The sequence below is a fragment of the Passer domesticus genome, chromosome 1 (genome assembly GCF_036417665.1).
Source record: "Passer domesticus isolate bPasDom1 chromosome 1, bPasDom1.hap1, whole genome shotgun sequence".
NCBI lineage: Eukaryota > Metazoa > Chordata > Aves > Passeriformes > Passeridae > Passer > Passer domesticus.
Genome location: NC_087474.1, coordinates 156,130,091 through 156,157,322, shown reverse-complemented (window position 1 = coordinate 156,157,322; position 27,232 = coordinate 156,130,091). Strand labels below are relative to the sequence as shown.

General features: G+C 37.7%; 1 protein-coding gene across 25 annotated transcripts in view; it reads left to right on the top strand.

Annotated features, from left to right (window-relative positions):
- Positions 1 to 26,918, top strand: part of FAM135B (family with sequence similarity 135 member B) — a 203,946-nt gene extending 177,028 nt beyond the window's left edge. For 19 of the 25 annotated variants that reach the window (XM_064398103.1, XM_064398159.1, XM_064398183.1 and 16 more), the window contains 8 exons: positions 1,066 to 3,124; positions 4,900 to 5,066; positions 6,415 to 6,506; positions 8,660 to 8,757; positions 9,066 to 9,217; positions 10,014 to 10,124; positions 12,590 to 12,703; positions 14,033 to 15,201. In XM_064398103.1, coding sequence (XP_064254173.1) covers positions 1,066 to 3,124; positions 4,900 to 5,066; positions 6,415 to 6,506; positions 8,660 to 8,757; positions 9,066 to 9,217; positions 10,014 to 10,124; positions 12,590 to 12,703; positions 14,033 to 14,238 — 2,999 coding nt within the window. In that variant the 3' untranslated portion in view covers positions 14,239 to 15,201. Of the gene's footprint in view, positions 1 to 1,065; positions 3,125 to 4,899; positions 5,067 to 6,414; positions 6,507 to 8,659; positions 8,758 to 9,065; positions 9,218 to 10,013; positions 10,125 to 12,589; positions 12,704 to 14,032; positions 15,202 to 26,782 lie in introns of those variants that run through there. The other 6 variants (XR_010350422.1, XM_064398220.1, XM_064398266.1 and 3 more) reach the window with 6 other exon arrangements.
- The last annotated feature ends 314 nt before the right edge of the window (positions 26,919 to 27,232 follow it).

Sequence of the window (27,232 nt, the reverse complement as noted above, 5' to 3'; positions counted from 1 at the left end):
CCCTTGAGGTTATGAATTTGGAAAAGAGTGTGACTCCCTAAGTAATGCAGCTGAATTTTAGTGTTTTCCCTAGCAGCAGAGTATTTCCTTCACATTTTTCATCTTTAAATTAAGCTTTCTTTAAAAAATAGCTGGTGGAAAAATCTAGAAAGAAAATAAGATCTTTTGGATTTTTGCTATAGTACTAATTTAAAGGAAAAACACTAGACTGATATCCCCACTATGACATCTAGTGGTAAGAAAGCTCAGAACAAAACCCACAGTTACAATGTAAAGCCCCACACTCCCCTGAAAGGCAGCATTGCCTTCCAAAAAATATTTTGCAAAAAATATTTTTTGAGTATCCAAATAAAATTTTAATTAAGAAATTATTTAGTTCCATAGTTATTTAGTAAAACCTCACAGCCGTTACTTTTTTCTTTTCACTCAACCTTTAAAATTACCAAGGAAGCAACATGCATTAACACTATAGGTGTCCATAGTCTAGTGAATATAGCCTGTGATACAAAATCTTCACTCTTCCACAGTTTTTCTACTGCCTAAATTGTGACAATGCTCATTAAAGATATTTAAATTATTAAACTGAGTGTTAAACTGATTCAAAATAAGAGCTATACTGTGAACAATATTGAATAACACCAGGAATACAAAGAAGTATCCATTTTGTTTTGCTTATGTACACTCTAAAAACTAACAGTATAGGTACAGTTACACTGAGGAAAGTGTATTTTATTAATATTATCTTCTTTGGCCTAATTATAACTGTCCAGTGAGTGTAATTCTAGTTAAATGTACTCTGGCATGTACATTTGTAATATGCCTTTAATACATGTATAATTTTTATAATGTAAAATTATAGAATAATATTTTGTGGTTTAAAATCCCTTTTCAAGACCTCCAATCCTTTGGGCTGGTTTGTTGTGTTCTTACAGGTAATACTTTTCTTTTCTTTTCTTTTCTTTTCTTTTCTTTTCTTTTCTTTTCTTTTCTTTTCTTTTCTTTTCTTTTCTTTTCTTTTCTTTTCTTTTCTTTTCTTTTCTTTTCTTTTCTTTTTCTTTTCCTTAGATCCAAATTTGGAAGTTTTCCCAGATTTTGAGGTTCCCGCAAATACTCAAGTGGATGTAAAATTGGAAAATGAAGTCTGTGGATCAGATGATGCCACTGCAGTAATGAAAGGAGACTTTGAGAAGGATACTCCTCTAATACACACAGACAGGATAAACAGGAATCTCTCATGCCTACACAGCAGTACTGAAGCTGCTGCTAAGGGTTTAAACCAGCACTCCACATCTCAGGTATGTACAATAAACAAAGAAGGCCAAAGGAAACCTGAAAATATTTTTGTTTCAAGAGAAGAAACTATTTCTGACCCACAGCCAGGCAATACAGAACACATGTCAGAAGACTTTAAAACATCCGAGGAAGTTTTATTAAAAGATAATAGACTTGAGGCGGATGTTGTCTGTGGAGACATGGAACCCAGCAATAAGGACTCTCACAAATGTGAGCCCATGCTAATTGTCAGTGCTCAGCATGAGTGTGGAGCATGTGGAACTGATGGCTTGGAAGACAGCACTGACATACATGAACTAGATGAATTTGGTCATCCTGAAACTAATTTCACTTCATCTGAGCTTGCACTGAATGAATTGACCAGTCTTGGAAAACCAGAGGATGCAAGCACCAAGGCTCATCTCCCTGTTTTGAAAGCTTTGCCTTCACACAGCTGTGAAGCAAAATCAGTCACAAAGGAGCAACGAAGTGAGGAGAGTGAAGAATTTACCCTGATGTCAGGGGTCATAAAAAGATCTTCCTCTATAATATCTGATTCAGGCATTGAAAGTGAGCCCAGCTCGGTGGCATGGTCTGATGCTCGCAGCCGGGCCCTGGAGCTGCCCAGTGACAGAGAGATCCTGCACCACTTGGTCCGGAGGCACGCCATCCACCGGAATTCCCTGGAGGGTGGCCACACGGAAAGCAACACCAGTTTGCCCAGTGGTATCCAAGCATCACTCACATCCATCAGCTCTTTGCCCTTTGAGGAAGAGGAGAGGGAAGTGGAGCTTACCAAACTGACGAAATCTGTCTCTGCCCCTCAGATCAGTAGCCCAGAAGAGCCCCCAGAGGAGGTGGATCTATCAAAACACAGTGAAGCCACCTCAGGAGATTCAGATCACAACTTAAGAAGCTGCATGGAAACAGAGGATAAGGATGGAAAAATAATCATGGACTTTTCCGAGTGTCAAATGACCACTGAAAGTGGACAAATAGAACACAGAAGACATCTCAATCCCCTCCTCAAACGCAGTAGCAGTAACACTGAGTTACAAGGGAATGAGGAGAAAGGTTTTCCAGAGACTTGCTGTAGTTTGGAAAATACAAGACCACCCAGCTGTCCGAAGCAGCTCCAAGTTAATGTCTCTGAGTGCCTGTCACTGGAAAGCAATGGTGAGTGTAGCTTAAAAACACCAAAGGCTTGTAATTACTTGGACAAAAATATAGATAAGGTTGATACATGCGTTGAGGATCCTAAGGATAAACTTAAGCTGGACAGTTTAAACGTACAACAGGGCTCTTCCAATAGTAGAATTTCAGGAGAGGAGAGTTTTTCACAAAGCATAAAGGTGGTACCAGATTTTTGCTATCCTGTTACAGCTCCTTCAGACACCTCCACTGAATTTGGCTCACTGCGAGGAGAATGTGGCAGCTCTCTCACTGAGGAGAGCCCAGCAGTGTATGCAGAAATGCAGGGCTTGCAAGAAATTGAGCTCAATGACTCACCTGCCTCAGCAGACCCTGCATCAGGGGCCCACCAGGCTGAACATCCTCAGGAGCCCAACAGCCAAGAGAATAAACTTGTAGCGAACGGCACCGGGTTTCCTTTGGCCACGACAGAGGGAGTAGCCCTGGAAAGCAGAAAGGCTGCTGATGTGGTTAACATGTCCATCTCTTGCACAGCCACCTGTCTTCCCTTTTCTTCCGTGCTCAAAGAGACCCCTGCCATGGCGGGCTCCTCGGCAAAGCAGGCTGCGTTCCCCATCACGCGCCAGCCGCTGGGCTCCTTTGGAGTTGTCTGTCCTAATTCAGATGAGATGGATGAAGAGACCAACGAAAGGATGCTGAAGTAAGAATGACTAATTACTTCATTAATGTAGCCGTAATGCTGAGAGACTCTGACGCAGTTCAGGACCCTAATGCACTAGGCATACAGGAAGCTTGCATTTGAGACAGTTGCCTGAGGAATTTCAGTATAAATAATCCAAACAGACAAATGGCTAATATAGAATGAATAATCTAAATAGACAAGAAGGATGAAAACACAGAGAGACCATGACTGCCAAAGATATCAGGTCCTTAATTCTCATGACAAGCAGTGAGATTTAGGTATCTAAATAATCGCTGAGAGCTGATCCTCCTTCCTGAAATCAAGGTTACTCATACCAGAACATCGATCCCTGATAGTTCACTGTGGCAGTGCCACAGACTGTTTTACTCCTCTGCTTTAATAATTTTCCATTCAGTATCTAAACTATGAAATGGGGAATTCAGATTGGCTGATATGTCTCAACTTCACCTTCTCAAACTCGAAAATGAGGGAATTGAATCCATGGATAGCTGGAGAAGAGGCATTATTTTTGTTTCTTTCTTCACTGCCCAACACTAAAGTGCCGCATCGTGACCTTGATGTCACAGGGGCCCATTTCACAGATTGGCACACTAGCACCTATATTTTTCCAATATAGTTTAGTACCTCTGCTGTGCTGACAATAAACAGTAGCACTGCAATTTCTCAATCCATTCAGCTGCCCAAAATGTTGGCTGTCTGCATGTACATTCATTTTCAACACAAGACTTTACTTTTATTCTTTTGAAAGCATCCTGAAGTTTTATACACCATGGTTAAGTCCTGACAAATCTAAGCACAGAATTTGTTTCTTCATTGTGAAACAGAACATTTGAGCATACATTCATGCACATGAATTAAAGGCTTCCAGATTAATGGCCCAAAACCTATTTTTTTCATTGTTATGTCCCTTAAAATTAGTTGGGCTGATGTAAGTAATTAATCACTGTTGGACTTGAGTATCTTAGAGGTTTTTTCCAATCTTAATGATTTTATGATTATATCACATTGCCTTAAGAGATGCCCAAGCTTTAAAGGTTATATCTCCAAAGCTTGTCCTTCCTAGTTTTCTATTTAATTCTACACTTATGTTGTAATTATTAATTCCTGAATTTTCTGGATAAGTTTTACTGAATCAAAAAGCCATTGAGGAGTTTGGCATCTTCAGGCAGCAGAATGCTTCAGGGTGAATTAATCAAATTTTAGACCTCTAAGTAGGAAAAGTGTTATCTTAATTCTTTCAGAAATGTTCTTCTTCTAAATTCTACTAAATTGTTTTCAAATTAATCCAAAATCAAATAAACCCCCAAAATGGCTACCACATGAGGTGCATCCCTTAATTCTAATGTGAGCAAGAAGGATAAAACCTTCTACCTAAGTGTATCTGATGGTAGCAAAATGATACATTTTGTATTTCAGTACCTATAAGGTCAATGCCATTGTCAAGAGTCAGAATTGCTAATTCTGTGCCTCAGTCTCATTTTATGAGGTACCAGAAAATTACTTTTTGCTGCTGTTTCATTCCTCTGGCAAGTGTGAGTTGCTAATGCACTTTAGTTCTTCCCTGTATGTAGACAAATTACAAAGAAACAGAGTTTATTCCCTTCATTCTGACTTCCCCCAGTCCTAATAGATAAGGAATTGCATCCAGGTCTCTAGTCTCTACTTGAAAGGTGAAAACATAATTTCTTGCAAAGACAAGCCTCCTCATTTCTAGTTTGAAGATTTTTTGCTGACCACCCAGTTCTATTGTGATTAACTAATGTATTCTCCAGTTTTTATCAGGCCAAAGAAAAATTTAAAAAAGAAATGAAGATTGAAGGATTACTGTACAGTGACTTATCTGTACTAGCTTCTGATATCCCATATTTTCCACCAGAGGAAGAGGAAGAAAATTTGGAAGATGGAATTCACCTGGTTGTCTGTGTCCATGGATTGGATGGTAAGGCCAGGAAGAATTGCTATTTGTAAGTTATTTCAGTGTAAATTACAAAAAAAGGACAGATGTTCTGCAAGAACGAAAGTATGGAGAGCCTAAGTATTTGTTTTAGCTAAATATTTATTCCTTATTATGTTATTCAGTCCATCATAATAAAGTATCTATGAGAATATTAAGTATTGTTGCTAATATATGGAGTCCTGCTCTCTGGTTCTTGTTTTATTTTCTGTTTGTTTTTGTTTTTGTTGTTGTTGTTCTTGTGTGTTTTTTAAACAGCAATCTACACCAAAGCACATCAGTCCTCCCATGCACAGGAAGAGTGCATTGCAGTAACTCATTGTCTTTCCACAGAAGATTTGTTGTTTTGCAGTATGTCTATGTCCCCAGGAGGAAAATGTTATTTAAACCCCCAAAACACTGTTATAGATTAAATAGTGCTTGACTTTATAAAGTGAGAGTATAAGAATAATTCTTCACTGCAGAGGAAGCAGGTCTTGGGATTTTTTACGTATATGCTTTCTAAGCAGGAAACAGTTATGTTAAATGTAAACTTTCTCTTGGGAGATTATTGATATCCATTATAAAGGTGTAGATGTTAACACTGAAACTACGGAGAAAAAGTGGTAGAGGCTCTGATATCTCAAAAAAAAAAAAAGAAAAAAACAAAACAAAAAAACAACCAAACAAACAAAGAAAAACCCAAACAAACTAACCAAAAAAAAAAAAAACCCAAAAAAACCCCCCAAAAAACCCCAAAAACAAACAAACACTGGCTTGTGCCAGGACTGTTTGCCATTGAATATCTCAGTAGCAGGAATGCCTTTCTGGTGAGGTACTGGTAACTTCTTCACCAACAAAAGATTTGAGAAGACTTTGGAATTTCCTAGTACAGAACGAGGCATTTCTCAAAATATTAGGGGTCTGATAGTATTTCAGCACCATCTCTGATTGTGAATACATGAGATGGGCCATTCTGCATCTGAAGGTACAGCCCTACAGCCCAGCACAGGAATTGAGGCATCCCTGGCGGCCTCACCTGAGCTTGTTGTCTTTCTGTCTTACCTCTGCTGTTGAGCAAATAGAGGACAGAATTTTTCTGGACCTGATCTTTGCCCTTTCTTACCCACCATTTCTGTAGTCCCCCACAGCAGCAGGTGAGGTCCAGCCCACCTGGAGCAGGCTGTGGGAATTCCTGTTCTCTTGATGTTTCAATGCATGATTGTGAGGTGTGATAATGTTCTTAGCAGCACTTAGCAAGAGCTCCGTGGTGTCAAGGTTGTTGTGTTAAATTGACTCTATATTGTTTGTTTTTCTGTTGAATTGCATCTTCTAAAATATCATTTGTTCCTAGGTAACAGTGCAGATCTGCGGCTGGTAAAGACTTTTATTGAACTGGGACTTCCTGGTGGAAAACTGGACTTCCTAATGTCTGAAAGAAATCAGGTACTACAGAGCTAATTTCTGTCTTCCTTTCTATTGCTGAAATAGTGCCTTCAGCAAATGCCTTTCCACCAGCTGAGTGAAACAAAAGCACTGGGGAATTCAGGGAGTTTTATGTAGTATTTACTGCAAAGGCTTGGTTCTATTCCCGTCTAATTTGATAGGGTGTTCAAACCTATTGGAAAATATTACTGGCATTAAAATCTAAGGCAATGACATTAGCAGTAATAGGACTAGACCTTAGAGGAAGAAAATGGATTTATCCTGCCAGTTTGCAAACTTGGCAGCCTGGTGCCTCTGCAACAGCACCAGCAGAAACAGCAAGTTTAGTGATGCTGAATTCTCCAGAGGATGTGGAATATCCAGCAGGTGTTGTCAGCTCCCTTTGCTGCATCAGCCATTGTTTCTCCTGTTGCAGTGTTTGTTGGGATTTATTTCCTTGAATGATAAAGAAATGTCTTCCAGAAAAATTGATTGCTGGTCTAGGCAGAGAAACAGAAATGAATCCTGTGCTTTGCTTGGCAGTGGAGCCATATTTACGACCAAAGGCCTAACTTTATGCACAAGATAAGGATTTCCATTGTGCAGTCAGAAACATTATTCTGATTTATGAGCACCTGAGAAACCTGAGTTAAAACTTTCTAACCTTGTTTGTTCAAAAGCTTTTATATTTTGAAGTGGCTGGTTGGTGTATGTGTGTGAACTTGCCACTTCAGTGCACAGCTCTGTCAGTAGCAGACCTGGAGAGTGAATGTAAGCAAGGTGAAGATAGTCAGGAGACCACTTTACACTTCCATCAAGGCCTCTTCCAGAAGATGAGAATGTTTTCAGGGAATGAAATATCCTTCAACATCTGTATTTATCCAGAGACCATAATGGAAACTATTTAGAGATTTTATTGTCTGGGAAGGTGGGGAAGTTCTCACAGCACTGGAAGTGGAACCTGGGTGGCTTGATGGCTATTTTAATATTGTAAAGCATCTCATCATTGTTTTTTCCCCTTCTCTGAGAACCACACTGAAAATGACCCAAGAAATCAGTCATTTAGCTGGTTTACTTTATAGAGGAAAATTCAAATCACTTTTTTGGGCATTCATTTGTTATGCGTTTGACAAGCTCAGTCAGGTTGAAATGATAGTAAAGAATGGAGATATAATCAGGTGAAATATGACACTTGACATATTTTGGTTATGATTAACATTCAGACTGATATTCTTGCACTTTTAAACAACCTGAAAGATTTGGGATAATGAACCTAGGAGGAAATCATTAATTATCAATGCAGACAAAACAAACAGGCAGAAGGTTACTGGACTGTTTTTAGTTTATGAGAACATTTATTTTAAGTCTGTACTGCAAAGTGAATATCGACATGTTTTCCTGTGCAAGAGCTGCAATTAGCAAGATGAGTTGTGTCACAAAAGCATTAATTACTCATACATTTCAAAAGCATTAATTACTCATATCTTTACTCTGAATAGCTGTTCCAACATTTGATGATTGTTTTGTGGCATCTCATTAGTTAGGAGTTTGATTTAGAGTCCTGTTGGATTGCCAAATTACAAAGTTCTGAATAAGATCTGCCTATAATTGTATAGACTGGAAATATATTGCTTGTTTTATTGTCTCACAACTGGCAGTACTGTTGCAAGCATCAAATTATTCATCTGTCTCTAGCACTCATTCTCCTACTGATGACTGATGAATAACAAACACACAGCATTTGATTAAGATAGCCAAATAATTTCGTGATGATATCCTTAGCATCAGCATAAACCTCATGTCAATGTATAATCTTGTACAGTATTTTATTGCAGTAATCTGCTGAATCCTAAATGCCAAAAGCTTTTCTTCCATATGCAGACCTTGGCATCTAGAGCAGCTGAGCATTAGCTCTTCTCTCCAATGTTAAGTCAGGCTACTTTAGCATCATGCTTATGATTCTGGAATCACTCAGCAACGTCTCTCAAAGGAGAACTTCAGTTTAAAAGAGGACCTGGAGACTGAGAAAAATCTCCCTTTCCCCCCGTTGAGCGTGTAAAAAGAAAATTTACACTGGTTGTTACATTTCTGCTTGAATTTCACTTTAAAAATAACATCAGTCTGCAATAAGTGTAATATATTTTAATTCATGAACTCATTTAATTTTTCAACAGACTGATACTTTTGCTGATTTTGATACAATGACTGACCGATTATTGGATGAAATTATTCAGCATATCCAGTTGTACAACCTCTCCATATCCCGAATAAGGTAAGCTTTATTAGATAGCAAATAGTGTGTAACTGTTTAAGCTACAGGAGCAATATCCAATGAAATTAGCTTTTCCCAAAGTGCCCTGTATCAAAAGCCATTGAATCAGTGAGATTAATTTTTACATTATTATAGATGAGAATGAAAGAAAGATTCTTATGAAAGAGGATCTTGGAGGCTGAAATAAAGAATCTTATTGAAAGTCCCGACAGAGTCCTCCCTCCAGAACCATTTGTGCCATCTTTATGTTTATTTTAAAGGAAACACAGATGGGTTTCCTATTAATGTAATTCTTTCTTTCCCAACAGTTTTATTGGACATTCCCTTGGTAACGTCATCATTCGATCTGTACTAACTCGCCCCAGGTTTCGCTATTACCTCAACAAGTTACACACCTTCCTGTCCCTCTCTGGGCCTCACCTGGGAACGCTTTACAACAACAGCACTTTGGTTAGTACAGGTAAGAGTTGATGGGAAAGCTTTGACTGGCTGTGGTCCATGGCAGAGTGTATGAGAGGGCAACAACTGGAGGTAGGAATTTATTGTAGCATGACTTGTACTTTGAAGTTGTGGAAAATATTTGCTGAAGACTTCAAACTTTCAAAATTCAGTTAAAAATTGCAATTTCAATATCTACAAGGTCCATCATATTGCTCCCTGGAAAGCTCAGGGGTGTGCAGCAGTGAGAGATCAACCTTAGTTTCCACTTAGTCTCCCACTTCTCCTCAGCTGCAAATAAAGAGAGGCACCTCCACGGCTGACAAAGAGACGTTATTATGGAAATAAAATGTCCCACATTTCAGTCTTCCTGAGTATTCTTCTGACTACCATGAGACAACCACAGAATCATTAATAGTTTGGGTTGGAAGGGACCTTAAAGATCATCTAGTTAAACCCCTGCTGTTAGCAGGGACATCTTCAATTAGATTAGTTTGCTTCAAGCCTTGTTCAACCTGACCTTGATTATTGCTAGGGATGAGACATTTTCCACCTCTCTGGGCAACTTCTTCCAGTGTCTCACCACCCTCATTGTAAAGAAATTTCTTCCTTCTATGTAGCCTAAATCTACCCTCTTTTAGCTTAAAACTGTTGCCTCTATCCTGTGAGACCTTTAGACTTTTCTTCCTGTTGATTAGGGGTACAAGAACAAACAAGACTTCTAGAAAATTACAGTGCTATCCATATTGTAGGCACAACTTTAACTCTCCTTCTGATGATTTACAAAGGATAAAAATATGCACCAATTTCCATTTCAGGTCTATGGCTAATGCAGAAGTTAAAAAAGTCAGGGTCACTTTTGCAACTGACCTTCAGGGACAACGCGGATCTACGCAAGTGTTTCCTCTATCAGCTCAGCCAAAAAACGGGTGAGTAGGGCTTGATGTTCCTTGTAAATACCAAGGGCTATTCCATGGGCTTGTGCTGGATTGGCCTGTTCTCCAGGGAGATAAGGAAATCTGCATTTTGTTAATGATCTTTCTTCAAACACTTTTTTTAGAAGGGCTGTCCTGTCTGAAATCTAATATCAATTTCATCTGTGCATTTTTTCTGGGAAAGTTATCAGATAATGTCTTTGCGAAACTGTTAGCATTAAATAAGACCTTTGTGCTGTAGTAAACATGCACCTGAGTTTATATTCTGCAAGCAAGAAACATCATTCTTGACAAGCCATCATTCCTTAATTTATGCTATGAGATGGAAACCATTTTTACTTTTTTATTATTATTTTGTAAGTTTAACATCTCTTGTCTCTAGGAAATATGACTCTGTGAGATGAAGAGCAAATTTTATTCATGTCTATTCTGACACTTCTCTACTACAGAGAAAGATGAATGGCCTCACACTAGAAAAGTGATGTCTGAATAGAGAATCTTTTTTCTATTCTTTAGTCTGTCATGAATAAATTAAATAAATCAGACTTAAGAAAAGAATGCAAGCATGATCCTTCTGTTGAAGCAGTTGTTTTCTTTTAAGAGTTATTTTTAATATTGAGTGTGAGCAAACTGGTGCTAAGTAGGTAGTGACAAGGTCACTACTTGAAGTTTAATTCTTTTCTCATACTTTTGTACACTGCTAATAGGAAACAAAGACTACGTTAATATGAATAGAACATCTAAATCTTACAGATATGCTACATAACTCAATCAATGACAGGAAGTCAGTGTAAATTGGTGTTATTTGAATTTTCCCTTTGATTCCCTAGTTCCTATTTCTATGGAATACAGTTGATGACTGCTTTACTACTGTTAAGTTAAAATAAAATTAGGTCTACACAAAAAGCTCATATTTTAACTTCCCGAGCAATGAATTCCCAAGCACGTGTAGTGAGTCAAAGCAATTTGCTGCTTGTTAGCTTGGTAGACTGGAGATATAAGAGGCTATAAATGCAGGTGTTGTCCTTGAAAATGGAGAAAGCAGAGATTTAAATGGGGAGAGAGTTGTCTGTAAAGTCAGAATCACCTGGGTAGATGCTTAGGCAAAATATCCGAAGATACAGACATGTCCATGTGTGAAGGTATGAGCTGGCATACTGATTCCATAGATGTCCCTACCCTGGCACCCTGCTCCCAAAAGAAGTGGGGAGAACCTACAGAGGGAGAAATGCCAGAAACAGTGTTGTGCCTACATTGCCAGATGAATGTTTAAGCCTCCAGCATTTTCTAAATTTCTTATCAAAGTAGAAGTTCCTGCTACCTTTCAATCTCTTTAACAAATGTTCCTCGTACTTGTGAAAATAAAAACCAAAACAAAACCCACAATAAAATATTCTTCCCTAATGAACCTCTTCACATAAGGTTTTAGTTATGGTAACACTCACTGGGGCTTCTCCTATCTTTGACTTCAGACTGAAGTTGCAAACTCAGTTGGTTTGACTTCACAAGAAGAAAATTATAAACACTTTAAGACAGGTTTTGGAAAGGCAGCCAGCAGGACTTTTCATTGTGGTGGTGATGGCCAGATTTTCTCCGAAAGTCTAGAAATCATAGTTGTGGAATCATAGAGACATGGATGGGCCTTCGAGATCATCTGGCTCCAATCTCTCTGCAATGGGCAGGGACCCCTTCCACTAGAGCAGGCAGCTAAAAGCCCCATCCAGCCTGGCTCTGGCTCTGGACCACTTTCCCATAAGAGGGAGGGAAAGATGAAGGACAAACCCACAGCTCTTCTGTGCTCAGGATATTCTCTGAATCAGTAGGTTATGCCATCAGTATCCATTTTCTTACTTTTCTGTTAAATGTGGGTGATGGAGAACTCAAGTGACCATAGACAGGTCAAAAAGCAGGAGCTCATCTGTGGCCCCATTAGCTCCAGGGAAGAGGCAGGATTTGGGGTTTTCAGTTGATGTACCAGCAGCACGGATTTGTTAAGTGACTGATGCATGCAGGGTCTGGATGGACCCTAAGACTCACTCAACACCAATGTAAAAATATGACATTATAGCAATTCCTTTTCTTCTCCCTCTCTCTATTTTGTTTGAGAATTTTAGTAATTTATTGTGTAATTTTGGAACTTGATCCTGTTTAGAGGTATAAATACTTGCAAGAATAAGGTTTTAATAAATGTATTTTTTTTACAGACAGTTCTTACTTTTCCTTGTTGACATAAAATTAACATGTGTGAGTGTTGATAAGTAACAAATAGTTCACAGAAGCAACAGAAATGTGTTTAATCTGTTATGAATATTTCTAATATTGTGTTGCATGTTTTCATAATTATATTTTGCACTGTAGATTATAAAAAGCCTTTGAACATGAAATAATCATGCTGACAATGTATTCATTTTCATCGCTGTGCTTAATTGTGATTAATGTATTTAATATGTTTGCAACAGGTCTTCAGTATTTTAAAAATGTTGTGTTAGTGGCCTCACCCCAAGACAGATATGTACCTTTTCATTCAGCAAGAATAGAAATGTGCAAAAATGCACTTAAGGACAGACACACAGGTATGTTTAAGTTCTTTTATGTATTCCCAAGGCTGTTGAAGAATTACATTTCTGTGCAACTGAGGTCATTACATTAGAAGGGTTTTTCATCAACATGATGAAAACTCAAATGTTTATTTGATAAGGAAGAAAGTGTTCGTTTCCCACAGGAAATTACTGAAATCAATAAAATAAGCTTTTCAAGAAGCTCTTTTCCTGATGAAAACAAATTTCAATCAGGTCATAATCAAAGGTTTCTTACTGCTTCCTCTCCTTACCTCTAATTTTATTTTTTTAAGTGATAATAGAACTAGCTCCTGACAATGTTTTTCTGTAGTCTAGTGATTTACTTGTACTGTCTCCCCTTTCTTCCCCATAATGAAGTCTTTCTCAACATATTTAAAATAAGGAGGGTTTCCCTTTGTTTTCAGTAGTGCTTGAATGATTGCAAGATAATTTAAGGAACAGATCTAAAATCATATTTTGTAATAAAATCTGTAAAACACATCAGGACTCACACCACTAGAGGCCCTCCTGTGAGCTCAGGCTGTTGTATTGCTTTTGTTATTAGCAGTTTTGCTCATTTATAAAATGTTTCATGGCTTCAGTTTGATGCCACATCCAGGAATAATGTTCAGTGCAATTTCATCCCCGTTTCACATATATGATTACCTAGAAATTGAGATATTCTTTGGAAACAGGAGACACACAGGCCCAGTAGTCACCATGGTTGCCTTCATACCTCTTACTTAAATGACAGCTCTTTCTATCCTACCTCAGACATGAATTAAAAGGAAATTCTTCCAACTCTCCTACAGTGCTTGTTCCTTGGGGACATATTTGATCTAGCAGGAGGCAGACCATTATATTTATCAATACATCAGATAATTTATCTGTAAATGTTACCTGAGCCATTGTTTCTGCCCCTATAAACACCTCAACTATCTCCACATAACGCCTTTCCTGCATTAGAATCAATCACCAGAGAAACCCAAATGGACTTGTGTCCTGCCAGACCCTCTCACATTTGAATTCATAGGCAGCGTGAGTCCAACCCCACTCCCCTAAAAGAAACATGAGCATTTTGTTCCCTGACAGAAGAAAGGCTGAGGATGTCCCAGGCCTCATGCTAAGCATCTTCAGCAGATCCCTCCTCATGGCCAGTGCCTCCATTAGATGAGCACCACTCTGGTACCTGGCAAATCTTTGAACTAGACTGCTGTCTCTTACATTTATTTTGGCCTTGCTTCCATTTTCCTTCTCACTGAGACTGTAATTAAATGATACTGGAAGAAAAGAGAGGGTCTGGGAGCTTTGGCATGTAGTTGTGATATCTCAACGCTTTTTCAGGTCCTGTTTACGCAGAAATGATCAACAACCTGCTCCAGCCTTTGATTGGGGCCAAGGACTGCACGTTGATCAGACACAACGTGTTCCACGCTCTGCCTAACACCGCCAACACGTTGATAGGCCGGGCTGCCCACATTGCCGTGCTGGACTCCGAACTTTTCCTGGAGAAGTTTTTCCTCGTGGCAGGACTCAACTACTTCAAATAGTGCCTGAAGTACAGGGTAACAGAGGCCAACCTTTCCATTGGGTGGAGGAGATTTCCTTAGCCAACAGAGTGCAATGTTAGAAATGAGATCAGGTGGGACTTGCAAACTTTCCATTTCCATTTCTCTTTCAGAGAATAAAGTGCTATGGCTTTAAGGCATTCAAGCTTCCAGGTATTGGTGCTTTTGGAAGAAATAAATATTCCTCTTCAGTTTCTATTTTTTTTTTGTCCACACAAAGACATGAGCCACTTCTGAAATACAGAATCAGAATAAGAAGGTTAATTCTCTAAATGTGATTGGACCAATATAATTCCCATTTCTCCTGAATATTGAACCAGGAACTTGTCTGTCCTTGATTTACTGCTTATTTATGTATTAACAAAGCTCTACATTTGTAGCACTTTTGGGGTAGTTAACACACAAGGAAACAAGTGTATGTGAACTCAGGTTAAAACCTTCTTTGTGATGAACTGAAAAGTCTGCAAACCATTTATGACAGTTTCAGTCTTTCTGTTGGAAGAAAATATTTGGATGGTTCCATTACTGGTAATAATTTGTAACATACAAATTGTACATTCAAATAATGGAAAGGAGTAAAATATTTTACATAGAATGAACAAATGTTGATATTTGTCTTTAAAAAGAAACCCCAACTTTAGTTTGGGAAGAATTTCATTTGAGTTACAAGCTGCCAAACCAAGAGGACTATATTGGATTATTTGTAAAAGATCAGTGGCATCTGTTAACATTTCTTCTGTTTACGTTTATAGAGGATCATAATTGACTGTGTTTGTTATAACCTTAAAGGTACGATTTTTATGTTTGCATTTGTACCTAAGTCCATTTGTTCCAACAATTTTTTTTTAATTTATTACGCTGATATGGAATTCAAAGTCTACCCAGTTATACCCTTGAAAACCCCAAATATTTGGAAAAATAAAGGCTGGAGATACAGAATGGTAAGGATTGTGGAAAGCTTAAAAAATATAAGGATGTCTTAAGATCCTCTGCAATACACTCTAAATGCTTTGTCAATGCCCATTTGCAAAGCTGTATACAGTCCTAATTATTATATTGTTACAGCTGGTTGAACTATTTAAAACTTTATTCATGCAATGATATCATGTTGTTTTTAAGAATTTGAAAAAACCCCCATATTTCCCATTTTTTCATCAAATTTACAGTAAGATTTTTATCACAAAGTTATCAGATTTAAAGTGAAAAATTTCAGTAACTTTCTACACATTTTCATAACATTTTGATGAATTTTCAATGTCACAGGAGTTTTTTGGAAAACGAGAAAGTGAATAATTCTTCACAATTCTTTTTGTTTAGAAGGCAGGCATTTTTTTTAAGCAAATACAGTTTGTTTCAAAATAGAAATGAACGAGTCTCCATATCTTGTAGCAATGACTGTAAAAAAATCACAAAGTTTGGTTTAGGTATCAAGACTCCCATCAGTAAACTAAGATGAAGATGGTGAAGATTTGTGAAATAAGAGAATACAAAATGAAAATAAAAAGCATCACAGCCACAGGGAAATATTTGTAGTTGCAAAAGGTAGAACTAATTTTTTCTCAAAAGAAAAAAAGTGAAAAAATTACACAAAATTAATTCAAGAAAAGAGTTCTAGCAGACTGGCAAATGGTGATAAAGGAAAAATGCTGGCTTGATAACTGATGCATTGTATTTAAAATAGGAAGGAGAAAGAAGGTATATACCAAAGGGTGAGACTAAAACACCTAAAAAGAAGCATTACACATAAAACCCTTGTGCCCTCATAGGGGCAGAAATTCCATGGGAACAATTCCATGGTATGATTCAATATTGACACGTTTCTTAAACAATACCTCAGTACTTGAATTAAATAGGTACATACTATTGTGTCTCCCTCTCTCTCTCTTTTTCTCTTTTTTTCTTTACAGATTGACTGTTAAATGTTAGCAGTCAGTTTTACTCAAAAAATGAATTCTATCAGGAAACCTGAGGTTTTCACTTCTTGTTTGGGAATTCTTTCCCACTTTTTGCCCTCAGCAGTCTAGTTCCAGCTGCACGGACATATCACAACTTCTTCCTCAGTAAATTGTCTAGAGAATTTTAAATGTAATGGGACATGGAGGTCAAGCTGTTATATAGTGCAGCTCTTTTGAGCCAGGATTAGTACTTCCATATGGAAAAACAGGAAAGAAACCAACCTCTAACCATAAGCAACCTCCAGTGTGCTGCATGAGGGTCTGGTCCACTTGTGGAAAATGTTCAGGACTCTGCAAACTGAAGATTTTCCAAAACATTTAGAAAGAAGTGACTTTACACTTATATACAGGCCTGCTGAGTGGACATAGTCTATACAAAGAAGTTTGCTTATTTCCAGGTCTCACTCGCTAACTCTCACAGTCCTGGGTCTGACAACAAACCAGTGTAGCTGTTCTTAGATTGGAGGTTCTTGCCTTGCATTGGACATTGGACAGCATTCCCAGCCTTCTGTGTGTATGACTGTGAGAGAAAAGACATGGGAAAAGGTCTCTGCTTTGCTGAAGGAGTTGGTGGGTCTTTCCAAGTTCACTTTGATGTTCTGTACTCCTACCAGTGCTCTGACTGATGGATAAATATACCTAAAGGTGTCAGTGATCCTATTAATATAGAATACTTTGATGGCTCAGTCTGGTTTCAGAGTTGGAGCTGGATTGTTTATGGACTTGGATCAGGTCCACATAACTTACATCTTGTGCAGTATAGAAGAAAGCTCCTGTGGAACCTCAGAAAAATCTGGGAAGTATAATTCCTGTGATAAGACAGAGATTTTATCGTCCTTGGCAGAACATTGTGGGATATATTGGCAGTAGTGGTCTAGTTGAGTTTCCATTTCAAGTTCTCAGAATAGCCTCCCTCACTTTTTATTCTCTTATTCTTTTTAATGGGGCATTGTCTCTAAGTACTATAAATCCACTCAATTGTATAGAGAATATGGCAAAGAAATCTGCATTGTCATTATAATATAAATAATATCTAAGTTTTTGGACTTCATCAAAGTATAGTCATCAGCATGGACTTATTTTCAGATTTGTATTTACATGGAAAGAAATATACAGCAATAATTATCTTCATAAAAATTAGCAAAGTGTCCAATTAGCATCTTTGTTTCTGTCACAACCTTTGGAATTTCAATATATTGTCCTTTCACATAAAATACATTTTAAAATACATTTAAGTACATTTGCAGTATTTCTGCAAGGATTTCCCCCACAATCTACACAAGTCCCCTTTGCCTTCCTCTATCTATGGGGGCAGGGCTTAAACTCTTCAGTGAAGCTCTCACATTTGTAGGGGATAAGAGAGTTTTTTTTAAGACCTTGGACAGAGGGACAAACCTGGGTTTTTTTTAATAGCATGTCAATATTAGTGTCAGTCGTATTTGAAGTGAAACTCCTTTCAATTCTAAAGGATTCTTCAGTTAAGTAAAAAACAAAGCCAACATTCCAAGGTTGTTTTTTAACATCTAAAAAGCTCAAAACTGACAAGGAGGATCTCCACCAGGTTAAGTGAATTTGGCAATCGAAGTTTTCCAGCGTCAGAGGTGAAGTGTGAGCTGTAGCTCAGACGAGCATGTTCTCTGGGGGGAAGGTGATAGGCCATGTGTAGTAAAAGAGGAGCAGAGCCAGCAGATGTCAAGTCTTTGAAAGACAGAGACAAAGACAGGGTGATGGAAGAAAGACAAGAAGGTCCTGAAGCAGAATATAACATTTAAGAGGACTGACATTAATTGTTTTAAAAGAATTGAAGCACTTGAAAACAGTGTGGTTATAACAGTTCTGTGGATATCTATAATTCTATGATCATGCCTTTATTAATAGCTGGATTAATTTTTTTCTGATATTCTGAGTCTCCTAAAGCCCATTTCTCCCCAGTTTTAAAAGAATTTAATATCTTCTGAAATGGATTTTTGTTTAAGCATGGATGGAGAGAAATTGCAGTATTGACTAAGAATGTGTAGATGAGAGACGGAATACTAATTTCTTTCTGCATCTGGCCTGAGGATTTTCAAGGAGTTGGTTTTCAGTCTTGTGAAAAAATAGAATCCAATCTCCTGAATCCTCTGGGATTCTTTCTTCTTGGAGAATTGTAGAATTTTCCCTGTTTATTTTCCTCACCTAATTTGTGCTTAAAAACTTGTTGCAAAATGAATTTGTTCTACTAAAATAAAAGGCCTAATTTCTATCTGTAGTCAGTGAAGAGAGGTAGATGGTACTGAAAATCTGCAGGAGTGGTCCTGTTTTCTGCTTTGGTAGCATTCAGGGTTATTTATCTCTGTTTCTTATACAGGTAACTCATTATAAGACTCACTTTCTGGGTGTCTAAGACATCAACAAAAACTGGAAGGTCAGCATTTGTGGACTGGATTACTTTAGTTTTTCATACATGTGTGCAAGTTTTGACTGCTCACTTTGACCAAGAGCAAACATTTAAGATATGAATAAGGCTCCTTTAAAATATGTCAGGGAGTGTGTCTTTTTCTGGCCTCCAATGAGTGCTCATTTTCCCTTTAATGAAATTCAAAATTTGTTTTCAAAATCAGGTCTGTCCACTGACAATAGAAGAAGTTGAATTTTTTTAGCTTTAAAGGATTATTTTCTAAAGACATGAAACCTTAGCACAGAGCTTTGGAATTACCTACACAAATTCTGAGCACTATTTTACTTCAAAGCATTTCATAAATATCCACTGACCAATCCTCTTCACTGTTCCTTTGCCAGAAAAGAGTCACACTTGAGAGAGAAAGCTATCACAAGACCGTGTGAAAACTGGGAATTCAAGCAAAACTTTCCATGAGAATTTGTAGTTTTCTTTGGTGCGTTTTGCATGTTAAAAAAAATTCTCTTGCTTTCTACCTCTGCATTTGAAATAGTGAAATTGGTGATGAAGGAGAAAGATAAGAACTTCTAATAATAAGGTTAGACACTTGTGAAGGCTTATGCAAATATCCCATGAAATTTAATATATAATGAATAGTCATGGAGCATTTCTGAGGCAGTCTCAGCATGCCAATATGTGTCAGTCTAGCTGAATGATTATTTTCTTTATGGACTTAAATTTCCATTTATAAATTATTATCAGAACAGCCTGACATATTTCACTCCAGCTGGTTATTTAGATGCTAAAGGTCATGTCCTTAGAGAACTCTTATGGAGTGCTATTCTTTATTTCAACACATATGCTCAGCAGTTTTGTTAGTTAATGTTATCTAATTTACAGTTTCTAGCTAAATTTACATCCTCCTCCAACTTTTCAGTGTTTATTTAATCATTGAAGTGTTTTCAAATTATAAACCAAAATAAATCCAGGTCTGTTGGAGTTAGTGTTCATCTTCTTTAATGCAGTTGGTTTATGGCTGTAGTACCACAGTCTCAGGAAAAATAATCACTGAATTAAAAACTAGACCATTAATATTTGGAGTAATGAAAATCATAGTGGGGGGTTGATTGGCTGCAGTTCACTCTCCTCCGGTTTGGTTTTGCTTTTGGGGTCAAACATAACCACACCAAGGTTGTGCCCCTGGTTCTGTTCATGGTTCCCTTAATTTGCAATTCCTTTGAGATGCCTAAATTTCCCTAAACTACTGTTCTTTGTCCAGACATTCCCATATTCGCTTGGTCACCTTTCCATGACCATGCATCTCTTTCATGTACTGTGAAGTCTGTGCAGACAGGGATTCACAAAAACATCCAGCACTGCCATTCCATTTATCCAGGAGGGGGATGTCGTGCTCACACATTCATTCCAGTCAATTTTCTCAGCCCTTTATGAAGACTGCCATGAACCTATCCAGACATGTTACAGATGACAGAATATTTTGTTTCAGAAGGAGCAGCTGGAAGTATCCCTGTATAATTCCTGTTCAAAGCAGGATTATCGTGAGCCTCGTGGTAAGGTCAGCCATATATTTCTCTTGCTAGATATTAAAACCCTCTGGTGATGGATGTACTACAGCTACTCTGGAATACCTACTTAACTGCTGTATATCACTCCCAGGGAAAACAACCAAGCACACAACAAAAAATTTTTTAAAAATTTCCAATTTAAATTTTCTGAGCTGCAGCTTTTTCTGTTACCTTTTTTTTTTTTTTAATCCCACCTTTTTGTTCAATGGGGTTGTTTTTGCTTCTGGTACAGTTGTAACTTCCTTTTCCATGCTTTCTCTCAGCTCTTTGTCACCTGGTGTTTTTTGTGCCAGGCTAGACAAACCTAATTCAGTCTGTCCTCAGAAGCTGTGTGCTTAGACCCCCTCAGCAATCTTTTGTTGGGCCCTCTCAAGTTTTTCAACCCTGAACTGGGTTTAAGAGGCACCAGGAACTGGCAAAATGTGTTGGATGGTTGCTCTGCTGCAGACTGGTGCCTTTTTCCTCCTCAGGAGGGCCTCTGGCTGCTGGCACTCATCACATCTCCCTGTCTGAGGCTCTAATCTGAAGAGCTGGAGCTGTTCTCCTGTTGCCACAACTGGAATCTTCCAGCCCCCTCTGAATTATTTATACTTTGGGCACAGATATTGAGGAAGCCCAGTGTGACCAGGGCTGCTGACATTTCTTCTCTGTTTTAGGAAGACTGTGTAATACATCTGCACTTCCCCAAGAGAAATCCATGTGCTGAATAAAAATGCTTATGAGAAGAGTTTAATCAGTGTTAAACAGTTAGAATGCTTTAAATGCAGATGAATCAGGCCTTCCTCTCATAGGACAAAAGCAAAAAGAATAAATATGTATAAACTCGTTTTATGCAAAAGGTCAGACTAAATTAACTTCTGCTACAACCTTGAAACTTGATTTCTCTGCTTTTGAAGATTCAATTCTCTACTTTCACCCAAAGTGCTGCAAAATGCTCTTATCTGAGTAGCAACCTAAACATATCTTTCTGAAATGGATTTGCACACATGCATATATATCCTATAAGTCCAACGTCTCTATGCTAATTGTATGGAGTTTCATGTCTTCAAGTATCTTCTGCCTCTTTAAATATGAAACTGTGATACAGTGAATTCTTACTACAATCCACTATGCCTTCCAGTCTTTGAAAGATATCAGCTAAAAACACAGATAAGTTATCCAAAGGAACAAAAAGGCCCCTCTTCTCCACATGAAACTCCATTCTTCAATAATTGTCTTTTATTTTGGAGTGGGTGGTTGGAATATTGTGATGGCTTTGCTTTTTTTATTCATCCTGTAAAGGGGGTTACACTAATAACAGCTTTTGGTGCTGAAAACTCCCATATTTCAAACATCTAATTTAAGAAGTTTATCATTCCTTCCTGAAAGCATAAGTGCTATTAGGAATCTGCCTGTTCCAGCACTTACTCTTTGCTACTTTTATATGGATCTGACTACGTGCATCATTCCCAGCTGTGCAAAGAGGCCAAGACATTTCTGATACTATTAAATATGCAGCTACATGCATGGGAAATGTTAAGTGGGAATGTTTTTGATGTAAAATGAGTCATCACTTTCAGTAAAAATGCTAAGATAAAGTATAGTTCTTATACGTAATCTTTCCCGTAGGACGTATACCCCAAATACATATGTACACATCTTTTCCCCTAGGAGCTGTATTTTATTCCCATAAGAGGCGAACCTGTGTTCCCATACACAGTGTATCTATACCATACCACAGCATCCTTAGGAGGAAGCTGGTGTTCATTCTAACAGGTTTAATTTCTTCTAGGGGCAGTTTATGTTGGTTGTCCTCTAGAGCTTCTGTGAAAGAGTAATTTCTTGTCTTCATCCAGGTCCTGTGAAAGAGTCATTTCTTGTCTTCATCCAGGTCCTGTGAAAGAGCCATTTCTTGGCTTCATCCACCTCAGTGGTGGAGAGAGGTTGTTTTGTGCAGTGATTTGTCAACCTCTTGGCACACCATTAGCTGACAAAGCTTATCTAAGCAGCCCTGAGTTTGATGTGTGTTATCTACCAACCCCATGGTTTCCATGGTCAATGCAACATGTCAAACTGAGCTGCCCTGTCTCCTAAGACAGGAAGCCTGTCACTGTCTCTTAATTTTCCTTGACATCCATCCTCTTCAACCAAGCATTCATTTTTTAAGCTGGTAGATCAATGAATTATCAGCTTTGCCACTCTTCTTACTAATTTTAGTATTCTATATATTTGACTATGCATCCAGTTTGGGAAATTAGCTATTTTCTTTTTCTGCAGTTAAGTCTTCTTATGAAACATGAAGGAGATCAGTCAAGAAGTCTGGACAAGCCATGGAATTCCTTTGCCACTGCATGTCTGGGAAAAAACTCACACCACTGACAACCCACTAGTATTTGTAGAGTATCTTGTGTTCATTTTCTATTGTGTTTGTTTTGCCAAGAAAAAACATACACTGATGTTTTGTCCCATTCCTTTTTGGGTCTCCAGGTGAGTCAGAGTCTAGATATAGCTCTGACAGACTGAGGAGAAGGCAAAGATAAACCCTCCTTCTATCTAGGATGTGACAGGAATATACCCCACTGAGATGGCAATAATGGCAGATAAATTGAAAAGAACACATTCCAAAATCCTAGCCAATTCATCAAAATAAATCACTCCAGAAATATTATTGGGCTTTTGGTAAAAGTATCAGGTCAAAACACAGATCAGCATATTTGCAAACAAAAAGTTCAGAAGTAAATTGAAAATTATGTTGATTTTTTTTCTATTTGGATTTGTATCTAATAATAAGATTCCTTAAAAGAGGAATAGTTTCACCTGAAACTTGTTTTCTTGTACTTGAACAATGAATCTATTTATTATTGTCTTAGACTCTGGCATCAATCATCTTTATAACTCCCTTAAAATCTACTCAAATCCTTTAAAATAATAAAAAAACCCTGATCTTACGTCTCTATCTTTCAATTATACTTATACAATTAGTCACAGCATCTGAGACAGTAGAAAATTAAACTTCCTATATATACAGAATTACCTTCAATGAACAGCACAAGCCTTAAGTGGGAAAGACTTGTCTGTTGGGAGATCTTCTTTCTTGTTTAGAGGAAGTTTATGTTGATGAGTCTAATTTAGCCAATAAAGAAAGTTAGGTGAATTCTGTTCTCTTTCTTAGCCCTCTGTTCCATGCTGCAAATTCAGGCACTGAAGCATTCTAGTTTGTGTTACAAACAAAAGGCATCTCTGAGGCAGGCTTTGATTGATGTCTTATCTTTCCCTGTATGAAATGTACAGACACAGTTACTCTGGTTTTGACACTGGAACCATATTCTTGGTTTAATCACACTTTATTGAAAGTGTGTTAAAATTGTAGGTCTCAAAATCAGACTTTGACTTTTTAATAGTTAAAGTTAAAAATGGCAGCAGAAGTAACCACATTTTTGCAGTATCTATTAAAATGGAACACCTTACACTGCTGGATTAATTCCCAGCTTAATGGTAACACCTAAAGTTGGACCTTCACTATTCTTCAACTGGCATGTGGACTAGAATTCAATGGACAAGAGCACAGTTCTGTGAAGATCCTTAGCCTGTGTTTCAGAGTTACCTTTTATTTATTTATTAAATATTTAGAAAATACCTCTTGGAATTAAACCCTACTCTTTCCTGTAAATAATTAGCTCTGAAAGTGGTTTTCTGTATGCACACTGTTAAAATTTTTAGTTAACAAAGACAAGGCTAGAAAATTTTTTGAATTAAATAATATGGTGTAAGGTTTTTTCAGATAAGCAACTGCCAAATAATATTGGGCTGAGTTTCAAATGAGTAATTTCAGCTTGAAGCATTTCAAATTTATGGGGGTTTTAATCATAAAAAAACTATACAAAATCAAGAGGTTGGCCCCTGAACTTGATAACCATTTGTACTCTTGCAAAGTGGATGTAAAATACTAGCATTGGATTCATGCCCATGTTTGTGCACACAGGCTGCAAAGCAAAGCATCAGAGATATATCCTTCTCCAAGTACTTCCTTTGGGGCTGATTGTTCAAGGCAAAGCAATATGCATGATATAACTGGTGCATGTAACAGTAACTACAACATTCTGCAAATTTGAATTTATACAGTAACTTGATATTGAGGCTGAACTTTGCAGATGAGTAGTCTATGGTATTTTTAATTATAACCCTTTCTGTGGTCTGAATACAAGTACAGCGAATTCCATCATGTGACACTAGAGGTTGGAGTTTTAAATGAGACATTATTATATTTGATTGAGGCAGTTGTGTTTCTCAAGAATTATTTCAAATCAGACAGAAGCAGCAATAATTAGAGGTTGAGAGCTTAGAAAATCTGTACTATTTTTTTTAGACACCAAGATTTACAGCACATGCTCTGTCTGCCTCTGTCTAATTTACTTCCCTTTCCCTAATGAACATTTGTCAGCTGCCACACACTTCAATTTTCTTTAACTATGTCTGTCAAGATTTAAGTGAGACTTACATCAAAAAACCAAAACTAATCTCACTAAGTGGAAACATGTGAAGTTGAGTCAATTCTGTGATATTTTAAGGAAAATGGAAATGCAAATCAAGTTTCTTGGAATGTAGGTTCAGACTCAACAGCATTCACAAGGTCTTTATTAAAGGTCTGATCCTGAGAAATGCTGGTCAAATGCACTCTTGGTACAATGGATCAAATCTGCAAGTGGATTGACCTGGTGAAGAGCTTTATACAGCCACAAGATCTTAACAAATGGCAACCAGCAGCATCCATGGCATCTCAATGTCAGACCACCACAAGATAACAAATGTTCTGTGTTCTTTTTAAGGCCAATTTTCCAGTTGGTCAAATGTGTTTTAAAAGCAATGTCTTTTAAGACCACTGCAGACCTCTCCAAGGGATCAAGTCAATGGATTACTGTGGACAGATCCTTATAGGTTAAGGGAAAGGGCTTTTAATTTTTAAATCTACTACTTTGAATCATGACCATACAAAAAAGCTGAAGAAATCTGACATGGTCCCTTGTATAAATAAGATCATGAATGTAAAGCTTATAATGCCACTGTGAAATTTTAATGCTTATTTATTATGGTTATGATGAAATCTGTATAATAAGATGATGATGATGATGATGATAATAATAATATAATAATAATAATGAATAGTCATCAGTGCCAATATGATTCTACTATTTTTCTACATATGCTTTATTGTGGCATTTTGTGTAGCTTGTGTTCTGTGTAAAGAAATGTCAATAAAATCTTTGCTTCCTTTTGTCTGTATTTTCTGTGGTTCTTGATTGTTAGGAAATTTCCTAATCCCTTTTGTCCATGTAGCTCACGGAAAACATGATGAGAGTGATAAAGAGAAGTAGAATAAAATATGCTCAGTTACAAGAAAATAGATGAGCTACATGAAGGGCTGTGGCTGGTGCCTTATCCCTGGAAATGTTCAAGGCCAGGCTGGATGGGCGTTGAGCAACATGGTCTAGTGGAAGGTGTCTCTACCCATGACAGGAAGATTGAAACAAGATGGTTTTAATGTCCCTTCCAACCCAAAATATTTTGTGATTCTGTTCTTCAGACTGTCCTTCTGTTTAAAGAATGAAAACCATCTCGGAATTATTTAATTCATAATTATTAAGTAAAATAATCGTGGTCTAAAAGGCCTTAAACATGGAGCTCTTTTGGACGAGTGAAATGAATGAGACTTGAAATAAGGTCTTGAAACAGAATTCTAGGACATTTTGAAGGTGGTTCTGTGTTCAATCTTTAAGAACGAGCTTCACGAATGTTATTCATAAGTAGATTTGAGTTTCTCTGGCCCCATATATTGCAATTGTGAACTTCCTTACACCTGGCTGCACACTGTTAGCAGGAGGTTATGGAAATTGGTGGGCTGGTGTTGGAGGGATTTGCTGTTTCTTCATGACTCTGTGGCCATGTCTATACCAGTTAACCCAACCAGTAAAGGATATTTCTGCTTTTACTCTAGTCAGATAGACAGGGACTCTAGCTATAAATTCTGGTCTTAATTCACAATTTCCATTAAAATACATCTGCACTTAAAATTGGTCACAACTGTACATCAGCAACACAAGCATTTGTTTATCATTCTATCGAGGATATATTCCTCTCCATCTGTTTAATTTTTCTGCAGATATTTACAGACTGTTGATGGCAGGGGTAGTGTGGTTTTATCTAATGGGATACCCATGTTATCTAACTTGGGAAATTGAAAGGATAGAAATGAAGCAGACCAGAGTCCAGAAGTTTCCTGGTCCTAACTAGTGCTTTACACTCTTTCAGGCAATTCTTGAGGAAAAAGCATTATTCAGAGTTGTCATCCCCAGAGACTCCAAAACAGAGCAAATAAGTTGAGAAGTTGATGGAAGCTCTTAGAGAACCAGGGAGGGACTACACAATTTAGGACACTGCTGCCTTCCTGCTGCAAACTGATTAGCAGTCAGCAGGAGCTGTGTTGTTGTGTCTGTGTCTGTATAGATAGTTTTTTCCCTAACTCATTTCACAATCATACCAATTGGCAAAGGGGCCAGCAGAAGGGAGGGCATCATTAGTGCAGTGGTTAAATGCATTTTCCTTTTGATTATAATTACATTCCACTCTCACAGGCTGAAAATGAATTGACCTCACCTTAATCCCAACAAGTTGTTTGTCCATCCTCGAAACGTTACATCCAGGAGTTGGCAAATTCTCTGTGATTTGGCAGAATGCCCCTCAAAGCCATCAGGATAAGCAGATAAACAGGTACTGTGGTCAATGCCAGGGAAGACTCATCACAACTGTGCAGGAAAGCCACACCAATGCCAGGCTTATGATGTCTGGTCCAAATTGGTATTTTTAGTGCATTATTTTAAAAATTGTTAAATAACCCTTACTATTCTCCTGAATCTAATTGTGGTAATATGGTAAACGATATCCTCATCCAGTTTTGTGCTGGGGACTCCTAGTGAAGAAACACCATAATTTGGTGTCATGGCTGTCTGAAATGAAGTAGGTGCATTCAAAAAATTGGTGGCACAGTCCACATCCTGGTTAGGTTTTAGTCATAGACATGTGGG